General features: G+C 41.7%; 2 protein-coding genes across 5 annotated transcripts in view; one reads left to right on the top strand and one right to left on the bottom strand.

Annotated features, from left to right (window-relative positions):
• TIMP3 (TIMP metallopeptidase inhibitor 3) overlaps positions 1-4905 on the top strand; it is a 37715-nt gene extending 32810 nt beyond the window's left edge. Inside the window, exon 5 of the mRNA XM_038155138.1 lies at positions 548-4905. Within this exon, the coding sequence (XP_038011066.1) occupies positions 548-745 (198 nt within the window). The 3' untranslated portion in view covers positions 746-4905. The remainder of the gene's footprint in view (positions 1-547) is intronic.
• Positions 1-14871, bottom strand: part of SYN3 (synapsin III) — a 245530-nt gene that overhangs the window by 123576 nt on the left and 107083 nt on the right. For all 4 annotated transcript variants that reach the window (XM_038155135.1, XM_038155134.1, XM_038155133.1 and 1 more), the window contains 2 exons: positions 13414-13570; positions 7725-7814 (listed from right to left, as the gene is read on the bottom strand). In XM_038155135.1, the coding sequence (XP_038011063.1) occupies positions 7725-7814; positions 13414-13570 (247 nt within the window). The remainder of the gene's footprint in view (positions 1-7724; positions 7815-13413; positions 13571-14871) is intronic.

Here is a 14871-nt window from a genome sequence, read left to right as displayed (position 1 = left end):
TAGCCAGGAAGAGAAATGGAGGACAACAATTTTTGCAGAGAAGAAGTAAAGTTCATTTTTAGTGTTAAGACCAAAGAAGGGACAGTCAGATAAAAATGCAGAGTCTATGCCTTTAATACCCTGTCAGAGTTAATTGGGGTTGGGGAAGACTTTCAGAATCTATGCAGAATCATTTACAGGTGAATGAAATGAGGTACCAAAGGCTTGGCAAGATATGTCCAGCTTTTTTCCTGTGTAAATATTTTGAGTACTTAAAACCCAACAGCCTGGCACTGGAACTAAGACTTTTGCACATGGCGTCAGGCCTGCAAAAACATAGACATAAGCTCAACTTTTCTGCACCTGAAAAGCCCTTTTGACGACAGAATTAGCTGTGTGTGTGAAGCTAAGCACATGCTTACGTGTTTACAGAACTGAGGCTGAATTTTGGATTAGTAAGCAAGGTTTGAGGCTGTGGAATTTTGAATCACTTGTCTCTGTTAAAAAGACATATTATATAATGTTGTTTTTACATCTAGCCTTACCTGATTTCTCTTTCCAATTGCAGATTAGGCCCTGCTACTATTTGCCCTGCTTTGCCACCTCCAAGAATGAGTGCATTTGGACAGACATGCTCTCCAACTTCGGCCACTCTGGATATCAAGCAAAGCACTATGCCTGCATCCAGAGGGTGGAAGGCTACTGCAGCTGGTATAGAGGATGGGCACCTCCAGACAAAACGATAATCAATGCCACAGATCCCTAAGCAGCTTTCCCTTTCCTTATCTCCCCTCTCCCTTACTTGTGGCTGATCTTCCTTTGGACACTAACTGTTACCAGATCGTGATGATGACAATGAAATTAGTGCCTATTTTCATGCAAATTCTAGCACTTCGAACACTTAAAAAAGAAAATGAAAAAAAAAGGAAAGGAAAGAAAAAAGTCTGTGCTACCTTACTGAATTTGTAATCACCTTTTCCATTTTTTGATACCACTCATTTTGATCAGACAACATATGGGAGCTTACTTTTGCACACCAGAGGGAAAAATGGGAGGGGGAAAAAAAGGAAAAAAATAAAAAAAGATGGAGCTGTTGCTCTGTTACATGTATCATTAGCTGTAGCAATATAATCTCTATTTTTTTAGGAAAACAAAAATCTAAAAACTGTGCCAATTAGGCATTGTACTCTTCTATGCGCTGGCTTCCTATCACCCCTCCTCATGCACTAAGTGCTGAAAATACATAGAAAAATCTATTTTAAAGGAAACAGATTTCATTAATCAGATTAATCAGGCAAACGAAGCAAAATGAAAAGAAACCCAGCCTAAACTATGGACAAAATTACATCCAAAAGAAATCGTCCTCTCTAGGAGAGATTGGCAATGTGATTGACTCCAGCAATGGGAGATTCTACCTGGTGTGTCTGACCACATCATCTGGTAAAAGCATTGTTGACTGTCCTTTCTTATTCAGTCACAGTGTGAATGCAACAGCACATTTGAAGTTCTGGCTTTACCCAGAACAAAAGAGAGTATTTTGTATTCTTGTTGTTGTTTCAAAAACAAAAACCCATCCCCTATTTTCAGGGAGGTAAATGCAACTACAGCAGAGCATAAGAAGGGTTGTCCCATCCTCTTTTGAGCAGCTTTGGCCCCTGAAATTTTTGCAGCTTAGCTTCAACAGCAAAACCATCTTGTGAACATCTTAAGCCAAACAAATGCAAAAATAACAACTGTAAATCAATCATGTGCAAGAGGGAAAGGGGAGACTTGCTAGAACTCATATTATTAAAAAAAAAAAAAAAAAGTATTGCCAAAATACTGTTTTGCTGAACTAAGATGTATATACACATATTGACATAAGCTATTTTTGACAGGATGTGGATTTTTCTTGGTGTTATAAACAAAAGAATGGTTTGATTGTGTTTTAAAGACAGAAATATTGACATTCCGAGTTGGTGAGTCGCTTTTAAGATATTGAAGCTCCAGTGTATCTGCAGTAGTGGCTACAGCCATTGTTTCCTCTATAACTCCTTGTACCAGGGTTCCTCCCCTGCAGCTACAATAGCTGCATTTGTTTATATGGTGAAAGGAAGTGTGTGTGTGGGCTAGGCAAGGAAAAGTGGTCTTCTAATAAGTGTTGTCTGGGATCATAAAATTTTCAGCTGCCCGGAGGATTCCTTCTGTGTCAAGTGCTTGTTTCCCTCTAGGCACTGTTAAGCATAGCCCTGTGCATGTGCTCATACCATGTCCTGCAGTCATGTGGGAGGAGAAGCCTTGCTGTCTTGTGCTTTGCTGTTGACTGGAGAAGTTTTTTTCATTCTATTTTGGTTTTTTATTATTAAGAAAACTATAATATAATTTTTCTTATCAAATAAAAGTATTTTAAGTTTTAATGATGGTGAAGAAGGGGTGCTGACAAAATGGGTGACTTAAGTTTTGGATGGGGAGGGCTTGGGCAGGGAGAAGATTGTGCTTAACTTCATTTTTGTATTATTATGATTATTTATCTTAAGTTTCCATATATCTTCCGTTCATTCCACTTAGAAAGCAGAGCTGCTACGAGCAGGAAAAAGTTGTTACAGTGATTCCAGCTTGGGGCAATACAGAATTTTACTGTCGTGACCTCAATTACTGGAGAATTGTTTAGAACCACTTTGCCAAATGGAAAAGAAGGGGTGTCTGAGATGGGCCCTGATGTGTTTTTAAGTTCCTTGCGTGCTACCAGAGCTCTGCCAGATGTACACCCTCTGAAACGCCCCATTTGCTGGATGACTTGTTGCAGCAAAAAGCTTCATTTTTAGCATAAACTTTGAAGGGCATTTTCACAGAATTGCTGTAAGAAGTGCCTAGGTCTGCTGCATATTTTTTTTCCCCAGCAGCTCTGAGTGGCAATGCAGCACAAAACACATTGAAAGTCTATTGGATTTTCCTGTGATTTAGATTTGGAACACTTCTCAGAAGTCCTCTTCCCTGTGACTGCTCCTAAATAATGGGTTGGAGATGAGAGGGAGAGTAGGGTGCTTCATGACACCTGTCCCAGGATCAAGTGGTAGTCAGAAAGTTGTTCCTTTTGGCAAAATATGGGTTTGGGCTTTGGGCCCAGTGCAAAAATCTCTGTTCGATTTTTGCATAGCTGACAAAATCTGTGAAGGTCACTGAGGGCAGAATGGAGCTGCCCTCAGTGTTTGCATTGTTTGGAGTCGGCATTGCAGGATATGGCCCTCCTCAAGCTCAAGGTGACTTGGCAAAGCCGGTGTCTCTTTGAGCTGCAGCTACTTCTCACAGCTTTGGAAGGCTAAACAAAAATGCCCCTCGATGCAGTAAAGCGTTGATTTGAGTTTTCATTAAACTGCAGCTCTGTGTATTTTACCTGTCACTGATTCATTTAGCTAGCTGAGACATCACAGTATTGCACTCAAATTATTGTAAAAATATTTGCATTTTAATACTATGAGGACTTGTGTCCCTACGTAGGATATAATGTAGCTACGTGCTTTGTAAACAACAAAACAGCAGATGCATTACCAGAAAGTGAAGCATGTTCCCACTTAGTTTTGCAGACAGTAAAATGTTTCTGAGATGCAGACAGCTAGACTGGCAGGGGCAGAGGTTTGGTGGCAAATCTTTGCCCTTGCTGTGTAAAGAAACAGTTGTTAAGGCTTTTCAAAATGTGAAGCCAAAAGGAGGGGGAAGAATCCAGTGAAAATACATTTCTTTTGGAAAGCTTCTTTATTTTGTTTCTGTGGATGCTATCAGGGACATGCATTTCTTGGGCTTGTGCTTGCATTAAGGACCTGCCTGAAGGTACTCCTGAAGCAGAAGCCATTACATGGATTGAACAGGCTCTACACTGGACTCAAAGACTTCTTCCTTTCTGTCAGCTCTCCTTTCTTCTGCCTTGCTAAGTCACTTCTGCCTGCCAAGGGAGATGTCCAGGATTACACACACAGTCCCTGCTGCCACGCTTTAGACACACAAACATTATTAAAAATACTTTTAAAAGTGCATAGCTAATTTCTAGACTGAAGCTGTTCAGTTTCTTATGCATAGTTTTCCCCTTACTTGCTGTAGAATGTTTTCCCCTTTAAAATGACAAAAAATAGGTATTGAAGGTTTGGGAAAGGTTAGATTCTATTTGCCTTTTCCAAAATGGAGGAGGTAGAGAGTAGGAGGAGATCTGTGCATGGAGTTCCTTAAATAAAGTCCTCTGGTGGGAGGCTTCTACCTCCCCTGTATGGGAAAAAATGCCATTTTTAAGTCTCAATTTCCCATGTTTTGAAGAGTTATGTGGCCCTTTAGGTAGGACTATTCTAAAACATAAATCTTTCATTGTATCCCATTCATACTTGTCAGAGTGAAATGCTACCTCACAGTGATGGGAAACACACTGTTGTGTTTTTACAGTAAAGACTGTTGGAAATAAAGGCCTCCGTGAGAACAAGTTTCCATCCTTGCAGATGTCTCTGAAAATACTGCTGACTTATAATGTGCTTTATAGCTTAGAAGGACAGAACAGAATTTAGGGAACTGCAAAAAGTTGTGGTCTTTTTTAGAGTAAGTGACTTCTGGGGCTACCAGTCTCGAGAAAAAAAACATAAAAACCTACTAAACATTTGCTGCTGTTTTGCTTGTACTGGCTTCTCCTTCTCTCTGACACTGTCCTTCCTTCATAGAGCCACTCTGCTGTTCCTGATAGTCACAGAAACTTGGGGAGAGAACCAAACCCATGTGAAAAATCTTGTCCAGAAGGAATGTATTTGTTGCTAAATTTTCTAGCACTGTTTACAGATTTCCTCCATGTTATTTATAAATTTTATATTCAGTGAATGTATATTGTCTTTTAAGGTAATGTTGCATAATGTTCACTTTTTATAGTGTACTTTTATTCTAAACAGTAAAGTGGTTTTATTTCTATCACAGACATTCTGTCTCTGCTTCACTTATATTAGTTTTTGTTGACTTCAAATGTACACAAATGGATTTGCAACTGGATTTATTAATTTCCTTCCCCTTCCTGATACCCTTTTATTGATCCCAAAGGAGATATTCCACTTCTGGTAATTCTTGCACTTTTGCAAGGATCCCTTCAGGAATCCCCCCCCTCTTTTTAAGAGGTTGTTCTCTCTAAGAATTGTTATTGTAGTCATAAGCCCGGGAGAAGTGAAAAATCCGTTTTGAAGTTAATGACTCCCAGTTGTTAATTGGCCATAGGAGGTCAGTACAGAGCAAGGCACTCATTAGGGTTGGCTGTAGCACCAGTAGGTCCTTGGGAGAACACTTACCAGATTGCTCTTATTTCCAGAAAACTGATCATTATGGAGAGGTCTGAAAGATGCATGCCCATGCAAAGGCAAATGGAAGAGAGGTTCATCTTTTCTGCTGTGAAATGTCAGAATCTTGTGTTCTCTCTTTAGGCTTACTGTGTAAGGCTGATTTAAAGCGCCCTGTTCTCGTGAGAAAGGAGCTTTAGAAGAAGCATTTTCGGATAAGTTAAAATGCTCACAAAAATGGACCTACTGTTAGAAACTTCCTATATCTCACTTTTTACTCTTGGAAAATCTAGTCTCTACAGAGATGAAAGAATGAAAGAGATCTTTGAATCTGTTCTCTGTTTAATCCAAAGGTTTAGAAAGTAGACTCTGGAAAATTTTGGATATAGAAGGATGAGTGTCTCCTATGTGAGAACTTAAGTGGTTAAAGTGTGTCACATTGCAGAGAGGTAAAACCATAGTGTTCATTATAAAGACTTCCAGGGGGTCACCCATCAAAGAAACACAGTGAGTTTTATGAGTGCTCACTGGTACAACTTGGAAATATCTCCAGGAGAGTGAAGAGAAAGAATGGTAAAAGGGGATTAGTATATTCCTATCTGACAAATGGAGAAGCTGATGCACAGTGGACAAGCAGCTTCCACAGGTATTTGGTGATGACCGCAATGCAGCATGCTTGGTGTAGGCACTTGACCTCTCAGACTCTCATAACCCAGGAAGCTGTGAAGATGCTCCCAGAAAAGATATTTATAAGTTGGGAAGATTCATTCCATGAGGCAGACCACCCCCATCACCTGGGAAGGGCTGACCTGAACTTGCCCAAGTGGATTGTTGCTTCTGTAAATTGTTGAGAAGTGACTGATTTCAACCAGATTACTCAGGCTTGCATGTCAGCAGTAGTGTTTGTGTTCATATGAGATTACCTACAGTTTAAAAGGCTTCCTGTACCCTTTTGGAAGTAAGTAATAGCATCTCCGGGTAGGTGATTAGTTATACAAATGGAAAATAAGTGAAATTAAGATCAGTGCTAAACCAATCTACTTTGCTGGTACCAAATATATCTACATCTGAGGAACCAAGAATCAGATAGTTAGGCAAGAAAATAGTGCTAAAAGTGCTAACCTATTTGCAATGATAACCGTTATTAAGTCTTCCGAAAATACTGTTCCTGCTATGGTGGTCCAAGTCACAACTGTCGTGAAGCATTACTTATGTCACAAAACCTTCTTCATAAATCATTAGTAATTAAATGCAACAGGTATGTGACTAATTAATCTTATCAATGTGCAAAACACTGTCACATTTTTGAAGGACTATCCATTTCTTTATGTCTTACGGTTCATGACTGTACTTACCTCCATGATGTGCCTATGAAGCATGGAAGTGCCACAGTCTATGCAGCACAGGTAGAGAGACAGTATTGGAACAGAGAGATGAAGGACTGGCATTTCAAAATATTTGAGTACCTAGCAGGCAGCAGTGGGATTTTTCACAAGAAACTAGAGGATCATGTATCTACAACCTCTTTTGTGTTGTGGCTGTCCTACAGTGTTGCAACAAGCCTGTGAGAAAAGACGAGATTAAATATTTTTGAGCCTTAGTTTGACATCTCAACAACCCTCATGTTCAGGCTGGGAAATTAGCTCGTCCAGCCAGTGGTCACACAAGGGGTCATGGTTCATACAGGATTTCATCAAAGCCTCAGCCATGTAGGAGGAGCCACTAAGTCATGGATGTAGGTTGGGAGCAAAAACTCACAAAGGACTAGTCTTTAACACAGGGAAAATGAGAGCCATGACCAGCTATAAACAAAACCCCTCTCTTTGCCATGTTCTCCAGGACTAAAGGCACCTATGCAGATTTCTTTGGAAGGTGCCCTGAGAGTTTGGTACAGTGCCCAGCAGTCACACAGGGCACTGAGTGTTCAGCTGTTGACAGAAAGACCAGACCTCAAAGCACTGCACAAAGAAAACATGAGAAGCTGAAACAAACTATTTTAAGAACTCCAAGTTACTCCGAGTACCTTCAGGCTGATAAATGTTTCATGGATAGTGAGCATGTGACAGACTAACATTGTGAAACAAACATCTCTTAGGACCCACGTTCCAAATTGTCAGAATATTTTAAACAATTCCAGGGGTAGGGAAAATCCACTTTATTTGAATAGAGTGATTCTTTGCTCTAAGGGATGAGCATTTTGTTGACTGTTTTAAAATGGAATTCTGCTTTAGTTTTGAGCCTTTGAGCTTTGTACATTTTTTCAGGGTCCTTACATGACCTAGGGGAGGGCTGGGCAAGAAAAGAAAGAGGTTCCCAAGCAGTGCCTTTTGCATAGCACTTTTTAGCTAGTATTTTTCTGTAAGCAAAATTTAGCCTCTTCCCAGCATTTCCGCCACCATTTCCTGTGCCCAGCTTGCATCTGTTGTCTCCACCTCATCCATAGTGGCATCAGAAGAAAGCAAAGTTACTCACCATCTGCTTATGGCTTGGGAAGAACGTTTGCTCCACCAGGGGGAACTTCTCAGGGCCCAGCGAGTTGAAGATTTTAATGAGCTGAGAGAACTTGGGGTGAGAGAGGGGGAACAAAAAACACAGTGGATGTCAGTGACTTATTGTGCAACAGGAAAATGCTTGCAAAATGTTCTGATAGTGGTGAAGGAGGTGAGAGAAATGTTAACATGCCTTTCCCACCTTGCTTTCTTGACCTGAGAGCAGCAAGAAAATATGATGCTGCTGTATTTATTCATGGCCAAGCCAGCCTATGTACACAAATCTTGGACTAAGGGAGCATAGAAGGGATTCAAGACCCACAAGGGAATCGGTTTGCATTTACTTACAGATCTACTATGAACAAGATTTGCATTCAAAATGCAGCTGGGGAGAGGAGCCTTTCTTAGTAGAGGATAGAGATAGGAAATCAGTGCCACCACTCCTATCAGAGACCAAATAAACCAAAGCTGTCCCTTGGATCTCTTCCTCACAACCAAATCCAAGCAAGGCACTTTGTGCTGGAGGGCAGGAGAGCTGCTAAGCAACAGCGATTACAAGAGGGTTTGAGTGTCAGACCATGGGAGTAGAGTCCACTGTTAATCAGAACTGACATTTATTGTGAACCAAGGGCCCCCAACAACCCTTCAGGAATGATGAGAAAGAGAGGGGCTCATCTGCCTGTCCCTGTCCCATCTACCATGAGGTCTGAGAGATGCACCAGTCTGTGAGGGCAGTATCTAGAGAGCAGTATAACATCAATAGGGACAGCAGCCACTCTGGTATTTCACACTCAAGGAAGAACATTTGTCATTGTCCTCACCCATCATCATGAACTTCATCATCATCACCACTATCACCATTATAAACCCTTTTACCATGCAGAGTTGTGCCCAACCAGACACAAAGCTCCCCATGGTAGGACTGAGTTTTGACTTCTGTTCAGGTTCCAAAACCCTGACAGAAGTGTAACATCACAGCAAATTCCTGCTCCACTTCAGCCATCTGTGAAGCAAGCAGACTATTCTGTATGTTGTCTGCAGCCTCCCTGTTTGATCCATCATTCATCATCCAAAGAAAAAATCAAAACTATAAGGGAGAAACCTAATAACCATGACAGAAAATGTTTCTAAAGTAGGGTTCATATACCAAAGACAGTAATAGTGATGCATATCCCAGAATCTCAGGAGGAGCTTAAACACAGCCCTGTTACCATAGAGTGCTGAACTGGCACGACTGTTGGTGAAGTGGTTGGACTGGCAGCCACATAAGAGAAAAAAGTATTTGGGGATTGGCTCCTGCTGAGATGGTAGATAGGACTGAGTTCCCCATTGAGTCCTATTTACAACGTAGTTTATAAATTGAATTCAGTTTCCAAGCCCCTCAGAATCAGGCAAAATCAAGTTAATTAATAAAGATCTCCACTCTGGGCCAAGTAAGGACAGATTTTCAGTCTTTGCATGAGTTTCTCAAGTTGCCCATCAAAGGTAGGGATGTATTAATCTTGAAGGAGATCCCTGTGTCACCTAAGGGAAGAAAACAGACATCTAGGGAAGAAGGGAAAGAAAAGAAACCTCCCTTTCTTCACAATAGCACTGGCAGCTTAATCTTGCATGTTCTGAGCACTTCTGGGCAATAGCTGGAGCCAGTAAATGCACCAAATCACAACACCAAGGTTACATTGCAGATAGAGAGATGTACTGAGGATGTTTTCTGCTGAGCAGCCTTATTAAGGCTCCTCTCCTGGTTACTGGGCTAGTCCAAGGACTCCAAAAGAATTGCTGCGTAAGAAGTTGAAACTTCATTGCTGGGGAAGAAGAACAACCCCTTTGAGAGTTAAATCTTGGCATGCAGTCACTGTGAAAAAAAATTAGGCTGCAAGGTGTGTGCCAGACCCAGGCCAAATGCTGAAGAGGCAGCTGCCAGCAGATTTGCAGACAAATGCAAATAATCCTTTTCCTCATCTTGTAGCTCAAAACACAGCATTTAAAGAAAATCCAGGAAGCATCAAGAGGCAGCATATCCCTTCACTAACACCACCACCACCCTCATGTGCATCAGCAGATCGGAGGAAAAACTCCCAATGTAGAATAATTATTGTTGGCAAGGAGGGTATTGATGTTGTGCAAGGAGGACAGCTTGCTTCTCTCAACTACTTGCACTAGCCCTGCACATTCTAGAAAAGAAAAATAAAGCCCTGTTTTGACTAGCAAGGTGAGCAAACAGGGCTTAAAAGTTAAACACAATGAGCCAGAGACAGAGAGAGAAGGAAAAACACTCTGGCTGAGAACAGCCCATGCCCCTTGCTGTGTGTGCACGCAGCCCTGGTGAACCATGGACACTCTAATGTTGAGGGAATGTACAGCAATCCTGGGAAAACAGCTCAAACAAAATAACTGGAACAACTGTGCAGCTGATAGACAATGTTCTGACTTGCTCCTTTTGAAGCATACAGCTCTTGGCCGTTGCTGAAATAGCGAGTGTTTCAGATGAGAGATTCAGACATCTGGGAGCCTCATCACTGGGCCAAGCCTGCAAAAAGGTCTGACTTTGGTATTGCCTCTCATGGGACAGTTCCCTCCCATTTTCTCTTTTTTTACCAGTTGTTAGGGACGGCATGTTGACAAAGAGACTCCCACATTATGTGGTGCAGCAGCTTCTGAGATACCTGATAGCAGGGCTCAAGTAACATCTCCCCATGCAGATGGGTAGAAAAATTGTTGTCAGCAGCTCTGCTAGACATAACCACACCTTCCACATGCTGGCAGCAGTTCTGGCTTTCTGTCCTTCCACTGGTTTTAGTGAGATTGCGTCCAGACCACAGATAACACATGGGGGAAGGCAGAGCAGCATAGACTGGTTTTATGTACCTGGAACATGCAGGCAAGGGAAATGCCTTGACCTCACTGTTTGGAGATCAAAATTACATGCAGGGAGTCTTTACAGAGAAATAAAAAGATCCATTCAGAGCCTCTTAAGGCCTTTCACACATTTTGAAAGTGCCTAGGTCATCAGGGAGCCTATATCCCTTGACAGTCAATAACAGTTTGGCTAGGAGTCCCTGCACTCAGAAGGGGACTGTCAGAAAAACTTCATGTTTTCTGCTGCCTTACAGACGCAAAAGTTGCTTTGCAATTACAGACATTACCTGCATGCAGTGTGAGTACTACTCTGAGCATTTTTCCTACTCTATTTTGGACTGCCACTTAGAATTCTAACACAGAACTTATTATTGGTCGTTGAAGCATTATGCTTAGTGTGCTTGCAGTATTAGTTCTGGGATCATCTTAGATTTCTTAGATGTTTCTCTCAGAGTATGAGACTCCCTGAATACTTTTTTCTTTTCTCTCAGAAACATCTAATTCAAACTGTGCCTGTTTTAATCTTTGAAGAAATTTTTGTATTGCAGAACTGGAAACCTGGCAAATGTCATTAAAAATGGGGCTGCATGTTTGAGTAAATTTAAACCCAAACTCAGCTGATTGTAATTAGAGTCGCTGAGAATAAAACGTGGTTGCAAACTGCCAAGGAAAAGCAGTCTCAATTTCATCCCCCTCCACAAAATCATAAACATTTCTATGAAATGGAACCATTTCTGGAGAAAATAAAAAATGAGAGTGAAAAGCACATTTCCCAGGGGTATTTAATTTCATTTCTTCATGCATTTCAACTGTTTTCTAGATCCAAAAAGTTTCCAGTAATCTTTGTTATGCAGATCCCTTATTTCAAGATGCCTGTTTTGCAATCAAAGTGGAACATGCACTGAAGTGTCCCTATCTCTCACTTCCCAGCTATCACAAAAATAAAATTTTCTGATTCTGCTGCCAGTGAAGATTTTTGCCCTCAAATACCCCACTGCAATCTCTACATGAACTTAAATACCATCTGAACGTTGCTCATTCAATGCAATCTTAGATTGCTGAGCATGTTACAATCACTGGTTTGGGGGGTGATGTGTGTGCAGGGGCAGCAAGGAAAGGAGACATTCTGAAAACCTGTTTAAATTGTTTGCAAGTGGTTTCCTTGGCTCCTCTGGGAAGGCTGTCTGTGCCAGCTGTATTCCCTGTGAGGAAAGCATGGCACAACCAGACCCAGAGTAGCTGGAGCCAAGCTGCTGGCAGAGCTGAGTTCTCCCACACTGCCTTTCCAGCACTACTATTTTTTTTTCTTTTTTTAATGTGCTAAGTTTGTTTGTTTTCTTTTATTTTAGATGCCTAAATATAGGCCTTTCACTTCTTGAGGCCCCTTCACACCATCAGAAACGTAATTATAAGGCATGAGTTGCAAAGTGTCAACTAAGCCCTGACTGACTTGACCCCAAAATCAGATGGAATGGACCACATGACTGTCAGCAAAAGGCAGTGTAAATGTGGAGGCTTTTTGTCTGGTCATCAGGGCCAATGCAACATTTTTGAAAAAGACAAGATCTTTCTTTTGGTCTCAACAAACCCCACAAATGTTGTAAAAGGGGTGAAAACTGAAAAGACTCTGTTTATTACACTGGTATCATTTTAGTAAGAAATTACTTAAATCCAACACTGCCCAATCAAGGAAATAAAAGTCTGAGACCTCATCTGGACTTGAGCTACCAACCAACACACTGAGAACCACTAGGATATTTATTCCAAGGAGAAAAACAACAATAAAACCCCACTTAATTAGGTGATGAGGAAGATAGTTATCATTTGCTATAAAAATCCATCTCACCCCTCCTCGATTTGTTCAATGAGTAAGGGAATTCCTGAAAATGCATCTAAAAGTTTTCCATGGTGTCATATTGGAAAGCCCCATCTCCTTCTCACATCCATATAGCTGTAGCTTGCTGCTTTGAAGAATGAAGGGAAATTTCCATTCTGGAAGCATCAGTGATCAGAGAAGACATTTTGGGACAAAACTGCTTGGAAAACCCATACGCCAATTCCAAAATGGTTGGATCTGACTTTCTCCTGCAGATGCTGCCATGGCCAGCCTTACTCTTGTGACTCATGGCCAACTTATCTCTCCAACTCTCCTGCCTCTGCAGCTACAGCTGCCTTGGAGCTGGTCATAGAAATGGTCTGGGGATTTGGGGCTGATAAAATCCAATGATAATATTTTTCAAAGTTTTCTGAGATTCTCATGTGAACCTGACAAAATTTAAAGAATGGACGAAGGGATTTTCCAGTGCAAAATATCAAAATATTGCCTTGCCTCATCAGGAGCTGACCCAGCCTAAGTCTTTGCAAGGTGCAGTGTTTCAGGTCAATGAACCTACAGTTTATGATAATACTGCATTTTGTTCTGGGACTGTGGAGAAATTCTACATGTGTGGTGATTTGACCCTGACTGGACTGATTTTCTTTACCTCTTCCCATGTGGGTCCTTCCCATGTCTTAAAAGAAATCTAGGTGCTGCTGCACAGTCAGCTGTTGGTGATCCTTTTGAGTCTGGGACAAGGGAAACATCTTGCTCAGGTTGAAGAAATAGCGCCTTGATGCAACTAGAGGCTGATAGAGAAGTAGTGGTGGTAGGTTCTTTCCTCCAACAACTCCCATCTGGATTCCTAAGGTTGTTTAGATTTTAACCTAAAGAGACCAACTCCTTTGAAACTCCTGGAAGGTGAGCTGGGCTTTCTATCAGTACCAGAGATCTCCTCTGCAGTGCTGACATGCAGCAGAGCTGGATCATCACTTACCACCCAGGGCTTGCTGCAGAAGTTGTAGATGGAGTAGAGGGAGTTGACCGTGTGGACGCCGCCGTACTGGAGGCCAATGATGAGGCTGCGGAAGTCTTCCCCCAGTGCCATGCTGTAGGCGTGCTGGCGGATCAGGACAAAATCCGGCTTGAAAGACCTGGAAGAGATGAGGAGAATACTTTCCAATGCTCCAGAAGCACTTCTAACCACTCCTTGTTTCTTTTCCATCCTTCCCCTTTCTTTTCATTAGCAGGTGCTGCTCTTCACTTGGGCCTCTCAGGGTGTATTGCTTGTGTTATAATGTAACAAATCCAACAAAACCCACTAGTCCTTTAAAAAAAAGGAAAAATCCAAAGTAGCTGCAAGCGTGAGAGCATAGAAACAGGCCAAACAGATTTTCTGCAGTTTCCATGTCACTCAGGCATGCACAGGAACAAACCACAAGCAGAGCCAAGGGTCATAAATTCACTGGTGGGGGATTCTCCTTTCTTTCTAAAAGCTTGGCTGTACTTGGCAAGCTCCTTGCAATGTGCAATGCAGATGAGGGAGCAAGTTTGTTTCCTGATGATTGAGCTCCGTATTGAAGCAATGCCCAGTGGGTGGGAAGATCATAAGGGATTTCAAAAAGCTCTCGTACACATCCATACATTGACACACTATCCCCCTTTAATCAGTTTACTACATACGCAGCACATCCCAGGCTCTTATGGCTGTGAGTCAACAAGTGAAGGGCAGGCATGGCAATGTAATTAATCAAATGAGCAGAGCCCCTCATACGCTGCTGTGACTCATGGCATGGACTTCCAGAATATAATTTAGCAAGAGTGGAGCTTGGACTCCTATGGTTCAACAGCAGCAGTGCTCAGCTAATGCACAGAAAAGTGAGGCCCTTTCTAGGTAAGCCAGCAGGCAATGGATTATCTTTCAAGCAATCAGATTTTATTCCTTGCTGACACTCTGTCTTCAAAGCCATTCAAAAATATCTGGAAATAGCAGCTGGAAAGAAATGGTTCCCAAAATGGAGCTCAGCAGCTCATTCTTGAAGGAAGGGGCTTTTCCATGGAAAGAAGGGATTATTTTACAAGTTAACAGAGGTTGCATCAAGGACATTGAAAAATTTCCATGCTGTATTAAAGATTTTCACAGAAATGAGCTCTGTAACCAAGTCCCATTACCTCACTACCCTCGAACATTTTCCTTGCTAAGAGACTATAATTTCTATCCTTTGGATGAATGAGCTGGAAATACTTTGGGTTTATAGCCCCTATTTATATTTCCATCATTCTGGCAGGGAAATATGAGATGGTGACTCTGGGCCAGATTGTGGCAACAAACACTGTACACAAACCCCAGCACAGCTTTGTTGTTTTAAAGCTGTTCATTTTGTTTGTTGACCTTGGATGTTTGTTATCACCCGCCTGAGACACGATGAGGAGCATGCTCAGCTTTTGTGATGCA

The sequence above is a fragment of the Motacilla alba genome, chromosome 1A (genome assembly GCF_015832195.1).
Source record: "Motacilla alba alba isolate MOTALB_02 chromosome 1A, Motacilla_alba_V1.0_pri, whole genome shotgun sequence".
Lineage (NCBI taxonomy): Eukaryota > Metazoa > Chordata > Aves > Passeriformes > Motacillidae > Motacilla > Motacilla alba.
Note: the sequence above shows the minus strand (reverse complement) of the source record. Positions and strands in the feature narration are given on the sequence as shown.